At 40.1% G+C, this 26693-nt stretch overlaps 1 protein-coding gene across 1 annotated transcript in view; it reads left to right on the top strand.

Moving 5' to 3' along the window:
- fat1a (FAT atypical cadherin 1a) overlaps nt 1–26693 on the top strand; it is a 78561-nt gene that overhangs the window by 21045 nt on the left and 30823 nt on the right. Inside the window, 5 exon segments of the mRNA XM_030736139.1 lie at nt 9713–9774; nt 14793–15122; nt 16928–17025; nt 17027–17142; nt 19141–19280. Coding sequence (XP_030591999.1) covers nt 9713–9774; nt 14793–15122; nt 16928–17025; nt 17027–17142; nt 19141–19280 — 746 coding nt within the window.

The raw sequence follows: 26693 nt of genomic DNA, 5'->3' as shown, positions 1-26693 counted from the left end.
GAACCAGTGTTCAGTTGTGTGGTGGCACAGATCGCATCCCTCCCACAGACATGACCACAGTTGTTCCAGGCTCTCCAGGCTTTATTTGGCAGCTAAAAAGAATCGAATTTCCAGGATAAAGACAATAGGGGTGTAGTCAGCAGATCACAGCATAATGTGAGACACATACATGTTTGCATACGTGTATGTGTTTATGTAAAATTCCACTTGGTTTTATTACAGAGATAAGCTGCTTATTACTTGGTTGTACATCTAGAATCGTGATAGTTTGTCTACATATACTGCACTTGAGACAGCCAGCCCACTAGCTGTCTACTTTTATTTTCTCTGTTCAAAGGATTTGTCAGTGCTGTGAGCTAGTTCATCAGAGGTTGTTGACACGAGTTGCCCACCTATTCTGTGGGAGAGTGAGCAGCATTCATTACCTGGTGAATCACTCTCTCTCTTCTCTGAAATGCTGCTGCTATGCTATGACTTTGTGGACTTTGAACGAGGGTCTTATGCCAGAACATGCATTTGTTAGGAAAAGGGCAGCCAAGCAGAACATGTAGTCAGAACACACACTTGCGTGCTCATAAACACACACACTTAGAAAGATTTACATGTTTAAGCCAAGGAAACAGTGCTGGAGTAAAGATTGCTTTGATAGCTATCTTATCTTGCTAAATGCTCATTACTCTACTTCCTGGTGTACCAATGCCACCTTCCTTTGTGTGTTGGTTCTCTCTAACATGCCCCTAATTGCCCTTATATTGTTCATCGACTTTTAGAGTAGATTATTATCAGTCTGTGTTAACAGATATTATCTTGATTATTTTGGCCAATATTGTAATTTCGATTAGTTAACACAAATGTTAACTTAAGTGTTATCCAGTTACTCAAAACCTGTCTTTTCACAAGGTACTTTCTTAATGGAAAAACTGAAAAATAAAAGGCAATGAGTTCAAGGCGCAGACTAAGTTTGTGGATGCCCTGGGGGAAAGAGAGTCCCTGGCAGCAGAGGACTCACATGCCTTCAGGAGGCCTGCATGGTAGGCATGGCGAGTGTGACAGAGAGCCGAAGCCAACAGCCAGCTATCATGCACCGCAAAAGGCTGCATGAAAGACCCTGAACGCTCTGCAAAAGAATGCAGCTTGCAACCCTTAAAAATCCTTCCACAGGGTAACCAACAGAAGCCTTGTGAGTTTTACTTCTCTAGATAGATCTTGTTGAGCAAAGACTGCCTTTGAGTCATCAGCTGTACTAAACAAGTATAAACCTTTGGGGAAGCGCACTTCTGTAAAGAAAAGGGCTGAATTAGATTTATATCACATGATAAACAGAGTTTTATAGTGAAAATGAAGCCAAAATTTTTTTCTCTATGATTTTGTTTTTATAATCATTGGAAGCCAAAAAACATTAATACATATGAGATTTATGCCTAAAGCGTAAACTTCACCCTGTGATAATGGCGTCTTATGGCTTGATTATACTATATTGCGGACATGGACACAGCAGCTGGAGACCCGATGGCCGAGTAGTCATTCGTGTTATACTTCTTTGAAGTCTGCTTGAAGTCTGCCGCCTGGGGCGCATGCGTAGTTGTTGTATTGTAATGTAAATTTTCCACGGAGAAGTTTCGACAGTCACAAAAAGAGAGGCAGGCACGTGGACGTTGACGCGGACTCTTGCACTCACTGTCTGATGATGAAATTTACATCACTTGGACCCGAGTAGACTTGCAGATGCAGAAAGTATTATCGAGGCTTAACAGAATTTGTCACCAGACAGTGGTAGCAACAGCTGACTGAAGGGCATGACTCTAATATGATATGGCTTCTTTTGCATGACTGTTTTTACCCTTTAACCCGAGAACACTAACACTCTCACTCTCACATTCACGTGGGTGAAAGTCAGGGTTCGTAAAATTCTTATTGTTGAAGTTGTATTAAACAGTTTTTGCCACTTTCTTTTCCTGAAGCCAGCAGCTCATGGTTAAGAACTGAACGATAACGCTAAAGGTAATGCTTTGGCAAGTTCAGATGCCATCCACCCCGGGGTTGAGCGGAAATGTTAGGGAAGCAGTCGCTGAGATTTGCTGCTGTGAATCACCCACGTTTTTGTGGTGCTCATATCAACTTTCAGTAACGCCTGCTCTGTTCAGGAGAGAAAGCACACATGATGTTATCTGCAGTTTACCAAAGGCCCAGCCACCATCAGGGGAAGTGAGATAGGAAATGGATACTTCCAACAACTTCCTGATTATTTCCTGTGATTTGAGGGCAAACAATTGTCACTGCTTTCAGAGAAGATTATGAGAAGATAAGTGTGAAAGAAAACAATTGCTGGTTTTCCACATAAAACTTCAAAGAGTTCTCAGTTTAAAATAAATAATCTTTTGTCAAATAGTATCAAATGCCACAACACACACCACACAGATCTGAAAATTAAATTGAAGAAAATTGATTTTGTATGGATTTTTTTGAGATTCCTGCAGAAATGGATGGATGAAAACACTAGATTGCTTCAGTACAAAGTGAATAAACAAACAAATTGATGCCAGATGAGTGACCTTATGATCAAAATGCAAAAAAAAAGAGAAAACATGTCCATGTAAAATGAAGCACAGTAACTATGACAACCATCAGCGTTATCATCACCAATCAGATGACACCTTTGATTTAATATTTGAGTGATTTGGTTTTGCAGAAAGCAGCTGAGAAGATAAAACACTGTTCCTGACATTACAGTATCATTACACAGTCAGCTTATAGTGTGCAGTGCTTTGGTTTTAGTATTTCTTAAATTAGCTCTATACATGTGGAAGGAAACTGATAAATGCACATTTGTAAGTTGTTTGCCATGTTACCTTGTGACGCTCCTGTCATATCATACGTGACTCAGCGAAAATGAACTGTCTAATTATGCCAAACATTTCATTCCTTAAGCGCAGTGACATTGCAGCTACTCATTAGTTGGTAAACTGTCGTAGCATGCGTGCTCCTGCCAGGTAAGTCTGCAACATGCTAGCATCATTCAGTGACGAAAGCCATGAGTTCTTCTTTCTACTTTCTTCCTTTTTTGATGTCTGCTTGCCATGCACATCATTTCAATTCAAAACTTTTTAGCAAGTGAGTGTCAGACTTTTAATGTATTTTTAATGCCCCACGAAGCAAAAGCAAACAATCAAACCTTTTAGTGTAAATCTGTAAAACAATGTTTTGCTAAACATGGTGGACTGTAGCCCATGTCACAGTTTGGACGTAGACAGAGGGGGGGCTGCTGTCAGCCCACAGCCACATTTACCAGAAATCTGACAAATTTACAGATGAAGGTGATCTGAAGACTTTTATTGCCTTTTTACCCATTTACTTTCTCTGGATATGTGTTCACTATCTCAGTCATGGCAGTGCCTTAAACTATAACAGCATCATCTTCACTGCTGGTGTTTTATCAGTTTTGTTTTTTTTAAGAAAAGTCTGCACGTGTCTATTTTGTAGTCACAAATGTGAGTGAAATGCTGGAGATGTTGAGTTCCACGCTGCCAGCATCACCTTTGTCCTGCCGCTGTCCTCCTTCCTCCTGTGTGGCCTGTGTTTTCCATGCCAAAAAATACCCAGTCTTTTCATTACAGTAACCTCAGACGCTTCCTTTAATTTGAAAACAGGCTGCTGGCAGCAAGGAAAAAATATTCGTTAGTGAGGTTTACTTTGGCCACTTTGCTTCACAGGCTTAGTGTGACCAGTGGTGATTGGCCTGAATGGACCAGCAGCTGGCCAATCCACTTGCCTATATATATTTTGCCTTGGATATATTTTTTTATTGGCCTGACCACTGGTTATGTCTAACCCTTGTTATGTGTACATTTCAGAATTCACTTGCCTTAGCTTCTCCGTTGCATCCAAATCAATCAAGAATTTGGGAACCTAAATCCTCCAACTTTTACACAATGTGTTTTCAGATTACAAATAAGCCTACTAGGTGCTGAGAAATCTCAATCCTCACCCTCGTAATACATTTTACTAATTTTAATGAAGCTCTTATGTTTGTGTTAGTGTGCTTTCATTAGCTTATGTGGCTTCTCTCGGTTGCATTTGTTAAAATCTGTGTCTGATGAGGATGTTTGTTGGACTACACATGCTTTCAGGTAGCATGCCAGGATTGTAGAAGAGAACTGTCAGCACGTCTTGTTCAGCAGCATTTTTGAGACTGTGTTATTAAAAGTGAACAAGCAGCTCCTACTTTGAAGCAGCCATCATTTATAAACTCACACAGTCGGGTTTGGATTTGGATTTTAGTATCAGTACACCACAATTATTTTGAGAGTATTGATTGCATCATGAGTAGTGAAAACAGATCGTTTTGTCCATGATGTTTCAGGCTAAAGGAACAGACACTTAAATCTTAATGAAGCTGAGAATATTGATAAACTTGTCTGGGCTCTAACATGCAGTTTATAGGTAAGAAATATTACAGTCAGTGTTTGTCATTTCCCCCACAAGAGGAATATAGTAAGCATTTAATCAAGGAAGCAAACAGCTCACAAGTTGTTTTTTTTTCTTCTCCTCATATCCAGATATGAAGAGATTTTTTATTTTTTCAGTGGGGGTGGTAGAGGTAACAGATCAATCTTCTTAACAGCTTCTGCAGTGTACTTCTGTCGCGCCGGAGAAACTAGTGCTACTCTAAGTGAAAGCAAAACAGTGTACATACACTAACAGTGGGCTGAAATGAAATAAGTGGACATAAATTGGGGAAATAAACATACAATGTTTTGTTTTTAAAATTACATTTTTGTTTTCACTTTGCTTTGTTGGAAAGATGAGGGTCTCATTAGGGAGGCAGCCAGTGTGATAGTAAAGGAAATGCTAATGTGCTAGATGTACTATGTGCACAAAATAAATTAATAATGGCAGCAGGGGCATGCATGCCTCATTGGCACACTGTCAGTCAGACATCCACAAACAAAAGGAGACCAAATTCATAACAGCAAAAAGTATATTAATAGAATTTCCTATTTATTGAAGCATGCAGCACAAACCTTTGTGACATGGCTATATCATATTACACCCTTACTTTTTTTTCTCCTTGACTAGCTCCCTTTTTCAGCTTAGATGTGCTTGCTTCTTTCAGTCACAGCTCAACGTCTGTTCATCAGCAATACTAAATGTCTCCAGCCGCTGCAGACACCCAGCACATTCCTGATTGTCTGGAGTCATGGCTAAATGTATGTCACATAAATATGTGTGTCACTCTCAAGACTTCTAATCACAGCAGCAATGAACCACCCTGACAATGCCCTGGACTCCTTTACTCCCTTTAGGCCACCATTTTGGAGCAGTGGTTGTAGCACTCAAGGCCATGGTTGAGAGTGCCACTGCTGCTTTTCTGTTGTTTTTCTACCCCTCTCAAAACAGCATGGCTATAATTACTGTTGGCCCAGCTCAGCCCACGCCTGAGGATGGCTTTTGTGTGTGTGTGTGTGTGTGTGTGTGTGTGTGTGTGTGTGTGTGTGTGTGTGTGTGTGTGTGTGTGTGTGTGTGTGTGTGTGCTGTGACAAAGGCTGCGGCCTGAAAGTGCAGACGTCGTTGGTCAGCTCTGGCTTACTAACCAATCATTTTATAGTTCTTTAACATTTAAGTAGTGACAGAGTGGAGGTATACACCTTTACAGATTTGAACACCAAAGTACTGGAGCGCTCCAGTCAAGTGTGTACCCCTGCAGGATGATTGCAAATAGGTTTAGATTTATTGAACATTTTGATTAAAAAACAAAAAAAAGTTGGTGTGGATTATTTTCTGCAAGTGATATCAGTGCTGGGATATTAGAGTGGGCGGCGAGTCCCTCGGTCAGAGATCTGGCAGCGAGCTGGCAGCATGTCAGACATAAACGGAACAGAAGCAAACAAAAGCTTTTTAAAACCACAACACAACTTGCATCAAAACAGCTTTTCTCGTCCGCAGCAGATGCAACATATTTTTCGCATTTCATGTTCACTTCCACTCTCAGACCTCAGACAGAGTGCTGGTTTCATGCTCAATCAAAATTCTGAAATACTTAGACTTGAAAAATTTGAGAAAGACCTGGCTTTTTTTTTTTGGCTGAGTCCAGACCTTTGAGTCTGTCTACTTCATCGATTTAACAGATTTGTCTGGTATTGTGACGTGGAAAAGTGGTTTCTAAACTGCTCCAGTGAACCGTGGAAGAATGAACAATTAGCCATTTAGCTTTATGGGAGGGGCTAGCATTGTTGTCAAGCTGTTTTCAAGCTGTGTGCTAGAACTAAGGAGGAGCAGTAACAATAGAAGAAGACAAAGTGAAAGAAACAATGCTGACTGCAGGCACCAATGGCATTGTAGAATGTTTTTTCCTTTTTTCCGCTTTGCTCTTAAAACCCTGTATTACCAGTAGGTTTGCAGAGCTACACATTATTGACTTAAAGTTAGATTCAGCTAGTCTGCAGTGATCGACTGGGAAGATCAAGCACCCTCACACAAAGAAATCTGTTACATTGAAGACCAAGTATTGACAACTCAAGAAACTGAAGTAGAGCTTGCAGTCTGAAACCATTTCATTAAGATGCATTTCCCTGAAACAACCTTTCTGACTATTTGAGAGCTGAATTCACTGATGCCTCCATTAGAATACAAAGCAAAGCATCTGTTTTGAGAGTAAATGGCGTTTTTTTTTTTTTTTTTTCAGTCATTTCACTTAAGAAAATTGTAAAAGCACCTATTCAGAGTGACAGTTTGCTTATTTGCCTTTTGTTAATAGTAAAGTGACTGACTTTGAATTTAGGGCTTTTGACAGAAGGGGCTTTGCACACTGGGCTTTGAAAAACTCAAGTAATTAACCAATTAACTGAAAACAAAAGCATAACTGTTAATGAAAATAACCATTAGTTAAAATCTTGGACTACTTAGTACGCATGTGAAAAAATCTTTGACACTATGTATTTTATTACTGTGTAATAGGACTGTCTGCACTTGAATGTCTCAGCCAGGACAGTGACCTTTCAGGTTAGTTGAGAAAATAACATTAAGTACGGCTCGCAGAAGTTTCCGTTATTTTTTATGTCGGGGTCGAGCGGGTCTTTACCCTTTTTAGCTAATTTTTCAAACAAATCTTCCCGTCCCCTTTTTTCCAAGCAGATCTGGCAGTGCTGTTGGAAAAAAAGGAGGAGGGATTATAATGGAACCAAAATATGCACCATTTTTGAAAATGCACTAGTACAAAAAAGGAAACCAGTAACAGTGCTAAATTTGTGTCATTAAGTTATCATCTAGTGTGCCCGCTGCTGCTGCTGCTGCTGTGTCGATATTTGTGTAATGGTAGTTCTGTTCCATCTGTGCAAAGCAGAACTGAAATCTGGAGAGGGATTGGGATGAAGGCCAGTCGCTTGCTCTTTTCATTGGTTTTGCTTATGTTTGTTGCTCAAGCACAGCATGGATGCATACATTTTTAACATTACAGGCAGGTTTTATGATACCTTGCTCTGGTTTGATTAGGCAGCTGATTTGCAGAGAAATTATAAATTACACGTCTAGACGTAGTGTGGTTAATGATGTCATCTGTATTCAGCTGTACAATACTTAGAAAGAATAGTTACCTAACACAAGCACGCAGGGGAGCTTAAAAACATTACCATCCATCATCTCCGGCCTCGCTGAAGCACATGAATAATTAGTCGCTGTGGCTTGCTTTGATGATAATGATCTTACAGTGTGCAAACCCATCTAACCCATGCTGATCCTATGCTAACTTTTGCAGAAGTCATGTAAGAGTAATCCCAGCAGGTTCTATATATTTACTAAACTTAATTGGTTTTGTCAGTGCTAGGGGTATCATATCCAACACTGCTGAGAAAAAGGGGGGTGGGGGTGGGGTGGCATTCATGTATGCATCTTCAAGATTTTGTAGCAAAGTAAAATTGAAATTGGTTGCCCGTTAATATGTAACCATGTTAGGTAAACAGAGCAAATATATGAGTTGCAGCTTCGGCAAAGGTATTATTGCTTTTTTTTTTTTTTTCCTGACCAAATATCAGTAGACGTATATCTCTGCAGCTCACTGTGAAGATTAAATAAAGCCTAAGAAGAAGAGGATAAAAAGAGGGAGCAGAAGCAGCACTCACTCATATCCATGAGTCGCAGAGCTAGGGAGGGCTATTTCAGGAGCTGTAAGTTGTGGCCTGCTATTCTTGTTGCAGGCATATGTGCCATTGATGGGTTTGGGTTTCGGAAATCCTTTGCTTTATGCTAATCAGGCGCGGTGTGGCAAGCAGGCAGCTCTGGTGCGGTTGAAGTTGGCATCTCTACTCTATACTCAGTGTCTTTACAAAGTTGTAATTACATTGGGAGTGAGAACAGAATGCTGCCTATAACGTAGCAGTACCCTCCCCCTCTTCTCTTTGCTTCTCTTGTTTGTGAATTTGATTGAAAATTGGATTAGTCAGGAACTCAAGATTCCAGTTTGTTTTATTTTTGCTTTTGTCAAAGCTTGGCGTAACAAGGCTTCCCTTGTGTGATTGATGTCACACAACATCAATCGTCCTACTTAAACTGAATGATAGTGCTAAAAAAAAAACAAAAAAAAAAACGTCGAAACACTTCAAATAGCAGCAGGATCTTTTCTGAAGTTTTTTTGTCTCTTGTATGAAAGTGCTTAGACCTGCGGGTGATGTTTTACTGGCTGTCTATTATTCAGCTTGTGGAAAAACTAAAAGTAGGGTGTCAAGCCTGTGCTGCTGTTGAGGTACTATTTTCATGTCTGTGTGATATTTCCTATGCATAAGACAGTGTACTGGGCTGTCTGGCAACAGGATAGACCAGAAACAAGGAAGACCACAGGGAATGCACTTATCCAGACACAGTCTTTACTCGTGGGTGACTGATGAGATCTCACCAGGGTTCAGACTGTGTCACCCAACAGTGAGTGGCAGGGTTGTTTTGGTTTTTTTTTATTTAATTTAATTTTTTTGGTCAGTGAAATATTTTCTTTGCTTAGAACTTTGTGGCATTTTTATAATTTAAAAGGAGATGTTTTTCGATATTTGATAGTCTAGAGAAACCTGGTAACTAATCGTTAGCATGCGGCACATTTTGGACATGGATCCTTTCTTTGTTGTTGGTTAAGAACTCCTGATATATGATACAAGTGGGATAAACAGTAAAAAGAGGGGAGTTTGTAAAGTACGTCAAACATGCTTTGGCCCGGCTAATCTGATGTGCTCTACTCCAGCATGAGGCTCATCACAAAATGAGATTTTTAACTAAATACTTACAATAACAATAATAGTAACAATATTGTCATTATAGTATTTGCAAGACATATCATGCTATCAGTCAAATTAATCTTTTGCATTATTGTGTGTCTTATTTGACAAATATATTAAACTCAGATTACAAGGTGTGAGTCTGTCACTATCACTGTGTAATCCCCACATGAAAAGAACTAATTACACTCAGTGGACAGTAAAATGTCCACCAACCAAATAATTACGAGTGTTGGATTATTTATGACTACATGTGTATTACTGCCACGGCACTCTTTAAATGACACATTTGTGGTCTTATTAGTTTATGGCATTATTTTTAATTTTGTATTAAATGATTGCTTTACTACAAAAATGACACAACCAGAGCAATGCTTGTTTTCCCCTTGATTGTCTCTCTATATAATTTTTGTATTTTATGTATAATTAATGCTGTTGTTGTTGATTGTCTTTTCCAGGTTTGGTAACAACCACTTCAAGGAAACTCGACAGAGAGCAGCAAGATGAGCACATTCTCGAGGTAAGTGCTGTATTTCGGCTGATTTTCAATTCTAAAGAAGCCCTCTTTAATTTATGGGAAAATGAATGAGCAACATGATAATTAGAAACCTTTAAGGTCAACATGTTCAGTTCTCCAGTTTCAAAAAAAAAAAAAAAGAAATCACACTAGAGAGCTGGGCATTTTCCTTCTCTGTGGTTTGGCATTTGCAGTCAACTTTGGCTGCCTGCCACATGTTGCCAACAAAAAAGATCTTGTATATGCAAGAGAGCTCCTCTCAGAATAATTTGTCCTTGTAGTGATTTCCGGATGGGGTAGGAGGGAGAGGTATGAGGCGTGTGGGAGATCCTGGTGACTCTTGCTTTGTTCTTTCCCACTGTTCCGTCTCGTGGATGGAGCAAGCTGGGACAGGAAACTGTCGTCAGACCAACAGGCCAACGTCTAAACTTGCGGGTTTTAATTGAGCGTGGCTCCGTGCGCTCCCTCCCTCTCTCACACCGCAGAGCCGAGGTTGATAATAGCTCTTTTAATTGTGTTTCCGGTGCTGACGGGGAGCAGATCTGACGCCTTTTAATTATTGTTCGAAGTTACACAATTCAGTGAGCTCTGGGTGACATTTAATGCTGGTGCATCTGGTGCCTAAGCGGTGTCGTATTTCATACTCCGATTGTACACTACACTGCACTAATTGCATTACATGACTGAGAGTAAATGATAGGGATAGAAGTGGAGAATAAGGGAGGACTGTAGTCCTTCAGGGAGCTGATGAGGGAACTGAATGCAAGAGAAAAAAGATTTTGTACTATATTTGTTGAATGTGGGTGGACTATATGTTATCAAGGTCAAAAACATACAGCTCCTGCAGCCAGTGGTTTCGGGTAAAAGCAGAATTGTTAGTTCCAACATTTGGGTAAGAGCTTTTGAATTAGTGAGTAGCTGTCTGCAAAGTCTTGGTGCATGAAAAAAAAGAAGCAAATTCCCGCTAAGGCTGAGTTCATGAATGTTGTTCATTTGTCTCATTTGACAAAATGCCTCCAGACAAACATTTAATAACCACATTAAACACTCAGCTCAAACTGTTGTAGGCTTTAATGTTAGGCCAAATCCAACACTCCTCTCTTCATGCTCATAGTCCTGCTTTTCTCTGGAATGTTCATTATTATAATTTAATCATATACTTTTATTTCAGTGAAGCACAAGACCTTTCCAGGAAAAAATAATCAATTAAAAGTGTTTCTTGCACATTCTTTTTCAATGTGAATATTAGTTGGTGGAATAGTTTGAGCAATCAGATTTTTATCTATATACAGTCTATATACTTTATACAGTAGGTATGAAGTGGGTAAGTAAACAGAGCCTTAAAAAGAGCTGTGTAACTATAGCAGCTTAAGAAGTTTGTGCGTGTTAGTCGCAGGTCATTTGAATGAATTTAGCAGGAAGCTCTTTACTGGTGGAGCAGCACTGACCTATAAACCTTACAACCTGGTGCCCGAGTGCAAGCAGAGCAAATCAAATTGAACTCCTAACTAGTGCAGAAGTTTTTGTGCTAGCCTGTTGTAGGAGAAGAAACCAAACATGTGGGACCATGTGGAACATGTGGAGCAATTAGGGTGGGGGCTGTGTCAGCATTGTTTGCACCAAATGCCAAGAAGAGTTGGAGGGAGCACAGGGGGCCTTCAGCTTTTATGATGAGATGGATGGGGGTTGGTTGTTGTCGTGTGCCTGTGTGTGAAAGAGAGGGAGAGAACTAAAAGCAGAAAGGCAGTGGGGGAATTTGAGAAAAGGCAAAGCTGCTCTTGATAGATCTGAGTGTGGGCTCTAGCGGCAGGATCAGAGGCCTTCGTCCCGAGGAAGGAGGGGGGTGGGTAAATAGCAAAAGTGGGACATGCCAGGACATGCTGAGGATTTAGGCCTGGGACTGTAGGGAATGCATTATAATGTAAAAACAGAGGTGAATAGACTGTTTGCATCAGTTGTCTGGAACCCATTCCAGCAAGCAGTCTGGCATGTTTGACAAAGCTGTTAGATGTGACCTGATTAATCTGTAAATTTATCAAATGTCAATAAAGCAACAACAAAAACAAATTCACATCATACGTTTTCAGAATCCATCACTTATTAAAAAAAACAATGCCCAGTACGGCATTAAAGTAGGTGTGAAAGTTAATAAGTCATTAGTTTAAAGCTTGAATCTTAAAATATTGTGTAACATTTGCTGAGCAGTGGCAGTCGCTTCTGTCGCCCCGAGTGGTTGGTAAATTTTTCTGGTTCATTAAATTCTGGGGCTCTAACTTCAAGGGGAGAAGCACACTGGTACCAGAGCATGGCAGTGGCTCATGCAATCACAAAATCATCATTTCCATACAAAACATTAATCTTATTGTCACCAGAAACACTTTAGTGCTACATGTGCTTCAGCTAAATAAACCTCAGTCATTTAAACGTGCTCAGGTCACCTTTTAATCTCTTAACTTTCGGATATTGAATCCAGGCCACAAACTGTCGAAATGGACTGAGTTGGTTTATGATAAAAGACACTAAGCTGTCTTCACATATGAGCTCCAGAAACTCCAGTCGGGGGAACCAGCTCCAGACATTTGCTAAAGGTATGTTTTCTCAGATGTAGCACACAGCAGGAGATAGTATTGTTCAGTCTCATTCTCACCAATGGAACCATTTGGTTTTGTCGAAGGTGGTGCCTGAGTAAAGAGTGCAGGATGCGGGTCACATGACAGCTACGCAGCAGCTGTGAACAGCTAGTACCTGCTTTATTTTCAGATCAGACATCTCAACATCATCAGAGGGCACACAGTAGGTAAGGGATAGGCAGATGGGTGAATAACTGCTTAATGTCTGATGTGTGTCAGACATTTTCTCCTTTTTGTGGACTTCATCTAAGCTCGGGCAGAGCAAATTTTTTTATCCACTAACCAAATCTGAAAAGCAATAGCTGACCTGGTTGTAATAACCTTTAACCTTGCACACTGCTTACTCACGACTCCCTGCAAGATGGAGCTTGTTACACCGGATGCAGCTTGTGTCATCCATATCTTTAATCTGCCAAAGTCTGCTCTGAGCGTCTCTGGCAATTACCCTTTTTCAGAAGATTATATCACCCAAGTTACAAACTGTCAGAAGAGGCGTTAATGGAGTTGGCAGTGGGAATTTAAAGTAATTCTGTTCTTTCTGGTATAATTTCTGGTAAAAAAGTTGCTTTTAAAGGCTCATACATACTATTTTAACTTCTTGTATATAACACCTCAGAAGTTTGCAGCTTCACAGTAGTGCTGTATTTGTGCTGTGAGACAGTTTGACTTCTCTGTCTTTTGTGTGGCTTGCCTAGTTATCAGATGAGGCTTTTCATGTAAATGTTCCAAAGAGATGCACATTGTGATGGATAGCTGGGTAGCTATAGCTATAGGGTAGCAAGCAGCACTTCATTTCACTATTTAAAATGACACCTAACATAAACAAACTGCCTTTCGTACAGTAAAGGATATCAGGCACTTGGCTTCAGTGCAGCAGGCAAAACAAAACAAAGAAACAAAAATAAAAGTCAGGACCATAATGAAAATGTCCACCACGCTCTGGCGTTCGTGCTCCGGTTCTTGTCATCCACTTCCATAAAATCTGCTCATTTCAGTCGCACGGACAGCTGCAGACACTGAGGGAAAAACAAAAATACGTTTCTTTAGTAATTGAGACTATGCTACCAAATGGTATGTCCATGGCCCTGGACTCCTGGCTGCTCTTAGTAAAGTGCTTAGCAAATGGTTTTAAATGACTTTGACATTTGTTCTGCCCTTCTGCAGCATTTTGCAACTGAAGGCAGAAATGGTCACGTCTCTTCCAGTGCTCAGACGCACAGCCTTTGAGCCCATTTTCTGGAACTCACTAAAAATTGTGTTCGTTTAGGTCAGCGCTTTGCGTTTTCTTTTCGATTAAGCTCCTCAGACTGTGCACACAAATGTCCAAAGTCACACTGATGTGTTAAGTCATGGCACAAATTACAAAGCCTTAGTGTGCCACCAGTAACACTTGATGCCATGACTTAAATTAGGGCCCTGTTAATGATGCAGTTGTTCAACACTTGTCTTTTATACTGAATGCTTCTGGGGTTTAATAAAACCCTCCGCCTTTAGTTGAGAACATTTAGTCTTAGTGTTTATTAGGCAGTTCAAAATCTTTGTGTGCATACTTGACACAGAGCAGCAGAGTCAGTGCGGCGGGTGCTAGCAGACTGAATAGGTGCAGCTAATTAAAAATAATTAGCTCTGGTGTTTTTTTGTTTTTTTTAATCCCACCCATACAAGCTGCTGTTATCATGATCACAAGGAAACATGCTAAATGTTTTTTCTTTTTTTTCACAGATCAATAACTTTTGTTTTTAGGAGAAATAAACCACCTTTAACCAAATTCAGCAAGTCTAGACAACAATTTGCAGCATGAAGAGATGTTTTTTTTTAAAGATGGTTTTTAAAGAAACACACTCTTTATGATTGGAGTGTGACTAACCCTTCTTCACCAACAGAAAAATGCTGAACAACTTGTTCCTGTTCCATAATTGGTTTTCTTCTAGATTAGATATCCTGACAGGGAATCTCAGGGGGAATTGATTTTAAAGGAGTGTTTGATTTCTTTGAAATTACAGGGTATGTATTAGTAGTCAATAGATGTATGTCGGTACACACAGATGTATGTCCATGCATGCGCTCAACTAAGGACTATACTGCTGTGTTGGGTTAGCAAGAATGCATTTTAGCCACCTAAAAAAGGCCCACCTAAACAAAATCAATATCAGTTCATGTTTATGTTGTTTTCATAGAAAGTATCCCTTTAGATTTGCTCGTTAGTTAACTTGTTGAGAAGGAAGTGGGAGAAAAGGATGATAAAGTGAAGTGATAAAGTGAAAAAAGTATCTGACTTGAAGAGGAGCGTTATTGAGTGTGATTTCAAGTTCCCTCATCAGATATTTCCCGTTTTGCTGCCAGTCTGGTATGTGTCTTAGTTTGAGGTCTTGATTGAGGTCTTTTTTTCAGGTAACCATCACCGACCACGGTGTTCCTGTGAAATCCACCACTGTTCGCATCATCGTCCAGGTCCTTGACGAGAATGACAACAGACCATTGTTCCTCGAGAAAATCTACAAGATCCAACTCCCTGAACGGGAGAGGCCAGAGAATGAGAGAGCCATGAAGAGGTACCCGGTGTATCGGGTAATTGCATCAGACCGTGATGTTGGGCCTAATGCTGAGATTTCATACAGTATTGAGGAGGGAGATGAACATGGCAAATTTTTCATTGAGCCCAAGACAGGCCTGGTGTCATCCAAGAAGTTCTCCTCTGCTGGAGAATACGACATACTTACAGTGAGTATCTACAGTGCCGGGGTAACCTCTCTGTCCTCAGCTCCAGAGTCTCTCAGTGAGCACTACAGTTTACAGCTTGCTGGTTTACTGTTGTGCTCTCCTCATCCCCTCAAGTTTTATGACCCCTTTCTGTCTCTGTCTCACCTGTCTCTCTCACACACACACACACACACACACACACACACACACACACCACACACACACACACACACGTTTGGACAGATATATGAACGGGTGAAGTAGTGGTCCAAACTTTTGATTGGACTGAGGATGGCTTTGGTGTGTATGTATGTGTGTGTGTGTGTGTGTATATATATATATATATAGATATATATATATATATATATATATATAATATATATATTAGGGGTGGGACTTTAAACGCGTTAATTTCGATTAATTAATTACAGGGAAATTAACGCGTTAAAAATTTTAACGCATTTTAATCGCACTTTGCACCGTGGAACGTTTCTCAGTGCGCGAGTTTCCCGGCATACATATTATATCGACGCACAATGTCCAAATTAGGGGCTGCATCCTGCGAAGGACCCGGCTCACGGTCTTTCGCAGCCCACGAACACCACAAAGGCCGGAAGTGAGCGGCTAGCCTTAAGATCAGCCTCACCTGTCGTCACCTCTGCGTAGCTCATGTCGCCTAGCAACCGTGAGTGCGATGCACAGCTGTGTAAAAGCAGCTGTTAAACGGAGAACGAAATTTTTCTCCTTTTGTGGTTTAATTTAAGTCTTTAATTCAAAATAAGCTGTTAAAACAAGCATAACACATTTCAACATCAAGGAATACAGCTGAGAGAATGATTAATTTCCATCTATAACAAGTGAGACATTAATGTTGAATAAAACTATCCAGCTATGATGCTTAACTTTAATTTCAGGAGTTTGCTTATCACAGGAGCACTTCCACCCTTCATTAGTCTGTGTAGCAGACTGGTGGGAAAATGAACAAAATTTTGAAGTTTAAGCTTATGTATATTGATTCATTCATCAACTAACTTAAATTAATATTTATCATGTTAAATATTGAAATGCGATTAATTTCGATTAATTAATTACAAAGCTTGTAATTAATCCGATTAATTTTTTAATCGAGTCCCACCCCTAATATATATATATATATATATATATATATATATATATATATATATATATATCTATATATATATATATATATATATATATTCAACTGTATCCAATGAGAAGATATTGCAAGGATTTATATTTGCTTTCTTTTTTAGCTGTGATTCCACAGCAAAAAAAAAAATCATCCACTGATGTGACATCTCAGTTTGGCTGACAGTTTTATCAGTGTCAGAACATTATGACAGTTGTTTAGCTGAAGAGTATCTTAAGATTTTGTTAAAAAAGTGTTATGTGTGTGAAAATGAATGCTGCCTGTCAATCTTCTACTGCAAGGCAAAAAACCAAACAGGATCTTCATGAAAACTGTTGGCCATAAAACGTTTATTTGGTTTTCATGCTTGATGCTAATTTCCTTGAGTTTTTAGTTCTTATGCAGACTTATGTTTGTTGTGTTTCCTGCTGCAAGGGGACACTGCTCACTACAGTTTATAGTATAAGACAGAGAATCTTTACTGAAGGTTGAATCACTAAAGAATTCCACTCACATGGTGTTGCTTGTCCTAATGCGAGCATCTCGGTGCGTGGAAATGCTTTTACTTTGAAGAGTTCCAGGTGATGAACTCCTCGGGAGTTGTACAGAAACTAATATGGAGCAAAGCATTGCATAACGCTGTGTAACACAGAGTTTGATTCGCTGCCTCTTTCAGATTAAAGCTGTCGACAATGGACGACCTCAGAAATCCTCCACTTGTCGTCTGCACATCGAGTGGATTCCAAAACCACAAGTGCCACCGATGCAGCTCCCTGGCTTTTGAGGAGTCCCCCTTCACCTTTTCTGTCATGGAAAGTGATCCTGTGGCGCATATGGTGGGCGTTGTCGCCACTGAATCCTCTGAAGTTCCCGTGTGGTTTGAAATCACAGGTAGTGCCTCCTTTACATTCATATTTGATGTTCAGTGCATGCATGCTGTATAAATGTCCTATTATCACTTTATAGATAGAAGAAAACTTTAGAACTAACACATTGTAAGTGTGTGGTGTGGCTGAGCATATGGAATGATACTTAAAAGACAATTTAAAAGGTAAAATGTGTTTTATGGTGCATTAAGACTTCACTATATTAAATTGCCTTTGAAAGTCATACTTGAGCAGCCTTTTTTTAGCTGGCATTGCTACTTTCTTAGCCATATTAGCTGCCTTACATGCCCAAAATGCAGTAGCTACACATTTGAATTTTTTTGTCATATTAAAAATACTTTCCCATTGAAATGTGTGCCATATAAAACTGTATATATCAGCTACGGTAGGATAGAGAGTTCATATGTGAATTGTGTAGTAGCATAGCCACATTTATTTGGGCTAAATCTAACAATCTAACAACAAAGGACTATTTTGATGAATAGACATCTTGCTAATTCAACGTTTTAATGCACATTACTAATTGTCGTAGCTTAATCCAGTCATAATAGGGAATAATTCCTAATGTTAGCTGATGTCCTCTTAAAGCCAGTTTAGCAAAGTAGTAATCAATGCCAATTTGGCTTCTAGTACAAGTTATATTTGTTCAATTTGATGTAGTGATTTATGGTAAATAATATTGGTAGGCAGGGACATACAAGCAAAACAAGCACATAAATCCCCCCCAATTGGACTGTAAATGATCTCAAATAAACAAGCAAAAAGAAAGCTGAAAATAAATGTTTCAGCTGAAGATTAGAGATCTTATGTAAGCTCTGTGGCAGCTGTGGATTCCTAATCAGCCTTAATACACCCAAAAGGTGTTACAGCCTTTATTTCTTTAAAGCAGTTTACTCGCCGGTGTGAAAACTTAAGGCCATTTTTCTCAATTTTATTGCTTGTGCAGTTACTGCTCTCTGCCTTTGTAAAGCTGTTGAAATAACAGAATTGCATCATGAATCAGTCGGCCATAATCAATAAATATTGATACTCTTCCTTGCTTTTTTATGTGAGGCAGTTGACATGCAGTATATTTCCTTACAGTTTTAATTAGCATCTGTGTTTTGAAGTGTTAAAACATGATTCATCTTTGTCTACTCTTTTTTAACTTATTGTAGGCACTGTGTGCATGAGAAGATTTAAAAAGACTGTGCTTGGAAATGCTTGCCTCTTCTCCCTTCCTCCCAGCCTGTCTTTCCTCTAATCAATGTCTGACTGACACATCTCTTTTCTTCTCTTCTTTCTCTGTGCTCTTTCACTGCTTTCCCTTTTTTCTCTGGAATGTTCTGTTTGGTTGGATGTTTGCAAGACGGCATAGAGGATACTGAGATGTTTTACATCCTTCAGATGGCTTGCGACCACAACTGTACAGCAGAAGGTATCTGCTGGGATCTCCTAATAGGCTGTGCTGTATTAAGAGATCATCTGCATTGTCTGTTGGTGCTGCCTGTTGGCTGTGGTTGACTTGTATTGTGCTATGGAATTGATGTTGTGCCACATTTTTCCCTCAAAACCTGTGACCCAATTAAGAGTCTCATAGGGGTTAGAAAACCCTCCTCTCCATTCTGTGTGTGATTTAGAGTTCCAGTTTGTAGGAGCTACCTTATGGTTTATCATTGAGAGTTCAGAATCCTTTTATAAATGTCTACCGTGTTCTTATCCAGTCATCACTTTGCCTTTTTGTACCCATACTTTAGGTGTTTTGGTTAATTGCATGAAATGGCTATTATGTGGACAATGTTTAGATAGAACAGGAAGTCTGTACCGATAGCTAATGACATCAGCATAAGTGTATCTGTTCATTATCTTCGACTCCAGCAGAGCAGAAAATTGATGTTTATATGTCCAGCTCAGTGCCCCCATTTAGTGTTTGTGTAACCTTGCTACATGCGCATAACTAAGCAATGATTTGTCTCTAATCTTTAGTTTTTCCTTGTTTGTGCAAAAAAATGCTATTCCACAGGTGGTAATTATGACAGCCGCTTTGACGTGGGCAAGGCCAGCGGAACCTTGATTGTAGCACGGCCCCTGGACGCAGAGCAGAAATCAAATTACAACCTGACAGTGGAAGCCACAGATGGGACACGAACTGTCAGCACCCAGGTAATTGAAACACTAATGAAGCGGTTGGAGGCTGATGAGGCAGTTGTCATGGTTCTGTTTTCCTCGTGAGAAATAGCAGGAGTAAAGAGAAGGGTAATGAGTGAAGCAGGAGCTAAACTGTCCTGTTTGTTGGGATATGTTGATGTGGTGATACCCTCTCATTGCACTCAGCTGGGCAGGTGAAATGGCACTTTATAGGTCTGAACCTCATTATATAGCTAATTGACCTGACATACAAAACCTACATGGAAAGGTGATTCAAATAATATGCGATATAGTGAAGCTGTGATCTTTTTCCATCATCTGGTGCTACCTGTGATGTGTAGCTGTGCCTTTCCACTAGATTCACCGTTGCATTTTTGCTTCTTTGTTTATCAGATATGGAGACAGCTATTTCAGATAAAGCAACAACAAAACAAACATTTTAGGGAAGCAGACTTCATTTCCATTTGGGTTACATGAGGGACTATTTCATGGTTTTGCTCAGCGAATTTCTAGAGCATTTGCTGGCAACTAGCAACTTGATGTCACGACTCCCTTTAATATAGAGGTGAGTGTAGGTGGACTATTCACCTTTTGACAGAGCCAGGCCAGATGTTTTTTTCTTTGCTTCTAGTCTTCATATGTAGCTACACTAACCATATCCTGGCTACAGATTTGTATTTCCTGATGATGGTATCAGCCTTCTCAAGAAACCAAATAAGTGTGTATCCCAAAAAGAGAGACAAAAAAGCTCAAGAAAGATTTTTTTTAATCCATTTTTTTAAAAATCCATTTTAAAGTCATCATAGGGGTAGGCGGCATGTTCTCCCCCTTCCCAGTTGAGCACTGAGCACCAGGAATCTTCCATTGTCTCATTCCTGATGCAGAGCTGCTGTGATGATGGTGCTGTCTAGCCAAAGTCTTTCTTTTTTTTTTTTTTTTAAGTGTGCATTCTTGAGCCCTCTCAACTCCTCCCCTCTTCTGTGTCTGTCCCTGAACCTGTGGACCTTTCTTTTTTTTCTGAGAGGAACAAATTGGCTCGGCCTTTTCTGAATGGAATGAATAACTAAATATGCAACAGATACAGTATGGTGCTCCCCAGCTGATACCAAAGCTGAACTGCCATGATAAAAGCTTTTGAGCATGCAAGTTGTCTTTGTTCAGATGGTCATGCCTTGTCCATGAGATTTTGAACATTTTTACATGGTAGTTTGGGTCATGTGTGATGGCAGCATTCAAGATGTTTTGTCCTTTGTTCTCAAAGGGGAGCTTCAGAGAACTGTAGCTGGAAAAGAATCTATTTGTTGTCACTCTGTATGAATAAAGCCTTTCATCATCTGGCTGCTGTGCTCCACTGAGCCTTGGATGAAGCGCTTCTTTCACTGGCATTTTGCAGCTCATCCACGGAAGCAGCGCGTCCTTTAGTTTAGTGCTGAACCTTAAAAAACACTCACAAAGTTCCTGTTTTCTGCATCTCCCTGCAAAGCACTTTCTTAAAAGCCCTGGCAACAGACACTTATTTAAAAGCCGCTCAGCGATATTGTATGCAGTGACATTTTAAGTCAATTAATCACATTCAAAGGTTAACCTATTCAAAAGGTCTAATTCTCAGTGTAGCCTTATTTCCAAAAGGACCTTCTGTACTTGCAGCCCTTTTACAAGTGTGGGGGAAGAATTAATTCACGCTTGATATAAAAAAATATGTTTTTGTGTAATGCTCTGTATCATTATTTGAATTCCAAGCTTTTACTGATGTCATGACATTTTTTAAAGCTGTAAGTATGGCATAAAATAACAGCAGAAATATATGTATTTACCAGCTTTTAGTATTTTTAAATCTTGCAGTAAACATTTTTGAACTGGAGTCCAGTATAGATAGTCTTATTGAAAATGTGTTGTCCTTCACACGACCTGAAAAATTTCATGTGCAGCTCACAGAGAATCGTGTGATGATGACTTTGAAGAGCTCTTAGATACTCAGCTATATGATTTTTTTTTCTCATTAGCCATCAGTTTCTTGGAATGATTTGAAACGGGTCAAAGGAGCATCACTTATATACCAGATGAAGCTCATTCACTGCAGACACTTTTTCTCACTGTCTGCAGATTTTAAATGTGCATATTTATGTACATGCTATTGAAGCGGTGACTGATTTGCTCGCTTGCAGATGAGTGCTAGCATATATGATATTGTATACCCAGCTGGCCACTATCGGTCAGCTGTTTTCTACCGAGGGAATGGATTTACTGAATTTATGTGCTCCATAAACCACACTTGTAGGTAGGTCAGTTGCATTTATATCATGAATACAGGATTAATGTGCAGACTCTCAGTGTTAATTTGAGAGATTGAACAAAAACATTAACTGAGCGATTACAGCCGTTTTTGCATAGTTTGCTATTTTCAGGGACACGTCTTATTTACTGTTTTGCTCAAGATTTGAAAAGGTATGTTTTGTTTTTGTTTGGTTGTTTCATACTAAATTGAGATTGTATAAGGTCATGAGTTTAATCCAAGTGTGTCATATATGTTTTTAAGCTGTTGCTTCCAACCACATATGTAAAACATTGTAAAACAACATGGGGTCAGAGGAGCACTGTTTAGGTCCTGCTAACTCTCCATCTGAGAGTTAGCAGGACCATTACAAGTGGCTCAGTCAAGAGTCTGGATATTTTGAGAGACAAGAACACACTCGTTGGGCTTGGTAGAAACAAAAGATCTCATGAAGATAACAGTGGTGGATGATCGCAGGATCCTTTCCATGGTAAAGTAAACCCCATTCATGCAGCGACCAACTGAAGAACACACGCCATATGGTAGGTATGTCATTATTTAAGTCCACGATAAAGAGGTAAAGTAAGAGTAACCTGTAACAGAATGATGTGATGAAAAGTATGAAAAGGTTTGTAATGGCTCAAGATCAGATGAAGCATCTGGAAGCAACTGGAGACAGTGTGTAGAGCTATACTTTCTGCTCAGCTCTAATCAAATGCAGCAAAGTGATTTAATGGCATTTCAGAGTTCAGATGGACAGTGACCCAAAACATACTGTGAAAGCAACCCAGGAGTCTTTGAAAGCAAGAAGCCGAGTCATCTGCAGTGGCCAAGTCAGTCACCTGATCTCAATCTGATCAAACCAAATTTACTTGCTGAAAACTAAACTAAACGCAGGAATAGCAAGAAGCAAACAACAGCTGCAGACAGCTGCGACAAAGGGCCGACAATCTACCGTTTACATACTTCAGGCACTCGTTTCTCACAATTTTCCATCCAGCCATCCATTCATCCATTTTCTTCCACTTATCCAATTCAGGGTTGTGGGGCTGGAGCCTATCCCAGCTGCCATAGGGCGAGAGGCAGAGTACACCCTGGAGAGGTCACCAGTCACTAACACAGCGAAACAGACAACCATTCACACTCACATTCACACCTATGGGTAATTTAGAATCACCAGTTGATCTAACCCCACTAACGGCATGCCTTTGGATTGTGGGAGAAAACCGGAGTACCTGGAGAGAACCCATGCAGATACAGGGAGAACAAGTCCCCAGCCAGATGGTGGATTCAAACTCAGAACCTTCTTGCTGTGAGGCAACAGTGCTAACTACCGTGCTGCCCCTAGTAATTCTCAGCATTATAAATATAAACCTTTATTAGTACATTTATTTTTACATTTACATTTGAGATCCTGAAAACAACAACCCTTTGAATTAGAGTTGAGAGTCTGCTCTTTAGGCCCGTGGTCATTACAGCCCTTTGATGTGAACAGGTCAAATTTCAAAAATTGAATCAGAGTCCAAAACTACAGACCTCAATGAAAATGAGCAATTATTTTCACTGAATGTTTCCCACACAAAAAGAAGAACCACGGTAAACAAGTCTTCAATTTGTGTTCGCCTGAATGTTTTTCATATTCTTGCTATTGAAACATCTTTAGTGCAGATATATAATATATATATATATATATATATATATATATATATCAGATTCAGAACACAGTGTGATCTGAGTGTTTTGGCTACCAGCTTGTTCATTTGATGTCACGTCATTTACGCTATTTGCTCTGGCATCGAGGGACACGCGTCTTTTCCTGCCAATGCTACTCTTACAGGGAAGTGAATGGTTTTTGTTGCTGTTTTATATAACTGTGTTCGATTTTCAAAATAATGTGTCAGACCACGGCGAAATATATTAATTTATGCCTCAAGGCAGGTTTGCTTGCTTTTGATGGCAGCCAAGTAATGTAAATCCCCCCTGCTAATCGTCCTGATTTTACAATGTTGGGATTAAACATCAAACACAAGATTATGCTGAGTAATGAATTTGCTCACCTCTGTGCTTGCAACAATAAAATCAGTCCAAGAAGAGATCATTTCAGTAGGAAAACGTGGGAATGAGTTGCTAATTGTTTGCTATTGAGTATGACTTTGTTTTCTTTGGGGATAGCATGTTGTTTACTTCTAAAACAACTCCCACATATTTTCACTGCAAATTAGATCTACTCTATCACACACACAGTGCACCTTGTGAAAGCTCAAAAGTTGGACTTATCTATTCCTCAAATCAAAGTCATGTGGAAGCTGTGCTGCCAGACATGCTGGCCTATTTTCTTTCTCCTAGGAATGTTCTTTTCCTTTCTTTTTGTTCTCTATCTTCTTCTAGCCCCCTTTTGTGTTTCTTTCTTTTTTCACAGTTTTTTCAGAAAACTTTATCTTTCTTGGGTTGGCTTGCAGAGATGATTATGATGATGATTCTGTTTGGGTAAAATAAAGTGCAAACAAGAGTGCTGGACCTCTGCGGGTAGTGGTGCTCTGTTAATCCTGTTTTGGGAACATGTTTGAGTACTCGGTGCCAGTGGCCTCCCTTTGCCCAGAACCTGCCACCTGGCAGGGGGGCTTCCTGTCCTACGCATGGCACAGGAGGACAATAAGCACAATGAAAAGCTCCCTCGTGTCCTGTTCTGAATACCACACAAAAAAGGTCTTTTGTAATTCAGGAGGCACTGTTTTAAACATGCTTTTGTTCTTGTACATCATTTTTTGATTTTCAAATTAAAATGACACACTATGAGCTCAAAATTGAAAATAATTTATAATCCAGCCCTCGGGGGGGCTGTAGTGGTGATATCAGTACTAGGGATTCTGGTCTGTGGGAGGTCTTTGGAAAACACTTGGCCAGTCTGTCGTTCTTTCCATATGACCGTTGTAGTTCTATGAAGGCGTTGTTGAAGTATCAGCTGATGTAGACGGGGTGCCGCATTCCAGCTTGGGCACCTCATAGGCAGGAGCTGCGCCAACAAGGCAGTCTCGGCATGAAGCCCAGCCTCCCTTCCCCCCCGTCTCCAGCTATATGGCATCCTCCCTCGGCTGTGCAGAAGTACCTCAAGCTGTTCTGCTCACAATCTGTTCCTGGTCTCCTGTTTCTTCTGTTATCTCAGTCCACATTACAAAGACTCTCTTTATGTCTCACTCGACAGTTCGGCTTATTTACTCATACTTGCAAGATTTCTTTTTTTTGCCTCCAGTATCAAAGCTCACTATTGTATTTGGAACTTTTTTTCCACTCATTTTTTTTTTTTTTTTAGCATTTTTTTCTCAGTCACATCTTTTTGTGTGTGTGTGTTTTTTCCCTTCGCAACCTCTTTTCTAAATTTGACCATTTCCCTTAGCCGTCTTTGGTTTTTCACTGTCACTTATCTTCTTTACTATCATCTTACTGTCACAGCACTTTTTCCTCTTTAGTATCTCCATCTGTCACGCCTGTGTCTCAGTCCCAATCTTGTTCCTTCTCAGCTTTCCCAGAGGAAGCCATATACAAAGACTACAGCGTTTCCTTCGACACCAGCATTTCTGCTGCGGTCAGGCGGCATCATGCTGCTTTGTGATGTTTGGGGGCAAAGTTCCTTTGATGTGCTGTGGAGCCTTCTTGCAAAGGGAGAAGGAGAGGGAAGTTTGTGTGCGTATGTGGGGTGTGAGGTGTGTGTGAATAGCTTTTTGTGGGCATTTTAAACGCTATAGAATCGTACACTGTGGATAGATGCAGATACTACTGACCAGGTTCCATCTTTTCTGCTTCTCGACAGCACTATCAGTTCTCGCCACCTTACTCACTATTCACAAGGCGTGTTATCTGACGCTGGCCAGATTGAGACATATTGGGCAGCTTCTTTGTGCGGATGTATGTGTGGAAGTGTGCATCTTTTGAGGCTCTGCTGGTGTGTGTGGGTGGGTACGTGCATGTATGTGCATCAGTGTGTGTAAAAGGTGGATTGTGAGATATCAGGAATTTGGTTCTATATGATGTCTGGCCTTACATGAGAACACATGGTTATATTGAGATAGTTTATTGTGTTGCTGAGGATGTAACATGCACCACATGCCTAGTTTGATATGTTTTTTGGAGATTTGATGTCACATAAAAGGGGCTTGTTATTATTTTTTCTTACATTGCACATCCTTATTAACAGCGTGACATGGGTTGCCTGTGACACATGACTTGTGGCAACAATACAGCACTAACAGACAGCATGCAGCCCAGCACTCCCCTGCAAGATGACATCTGTGAGCCTCCACAGCATTGCCAACATCACAGCACACAGCAGATTGTAAATGTTATCAGTCCTGTCAGGTTGAGTCTATTTGTCTCTGATATAGGCTCACAGTGCTCAGCAAACAGTATTATGACAACAAACAACAGTGGGCAGTTGTTTTGACCAGAGATCTGACAAACCCTGGTCAGTTGTGAGCTGTTACCTGGTCAGAGCTTTTGTGATTTAAGCCCCCTTTCAGTGTCCCTGCACCAAACAGGTCAGCATAGACTGTTAGCTTATGGGACATCACCCCCTGGTGTTTGGTATGCAGGTGTCTAATCTGGGCTGATCCCTTTGTTCCCCATGTTTGGCAACGGTAGAAGTCCCTCGCTGGTCTGGGAAACAGAGATCGCATTCCAGCAGCTCTCCATAATCCTCTGTCGGAAGTCCAGTAGACGAGTGGCTGGTGTTGATAAAACATGCTCCCAGTGGAATTTTACAGTTTGGGGATGGTTGTGTTTGTGTGTGTGTGTGTGTGTGTGTTGGGCCAAAACACAGTAACTACACTTTGCACGTTATCCAAATCAAGAAGTATGCATGTGTAAAAATTAGCTTCATGAAACTGATTCTTAGAAAATATGCAGCCTATGTGATCTGCACAAAAGTAACACTAATCATACCCTAAAAGTTTAATTTCTTTTAGACTTTCTAATGCAGTGGTATACTGGGATCCTTTTCACCACTCCCAAGTCATTCAGTTTCTCACACATATGCACTCTCACTTTCATGAGCTGCTCCTGTATGTAGCTCAGAATTCATTTAGATTCATTGTGGTTATTCAGCATTGATTTCTTGTTTTCACAGTTAGCAGCATCAAGTGGCCATTGAGTTAAAATATTGC

This window comes from Archocentrus centrarchus, chromosome 1 (genome assembly GCF_007364275.1).
Source record: "Archocentrus centrarchus isolate MPI-CPG fArcCen1 chromosome 1, fArcCen1, whole genome shotgun sequence".
NCBI classification, from domain to species: Eukaryota; Metazoa; Chordata; class Actinopteri; order Cichliformes; family Cichlidae; genus Archocentrus; species Archocentrus centrarchus.
This window is presented reverse-complemented; position numbering and strand designations above follow the sequence as displayed.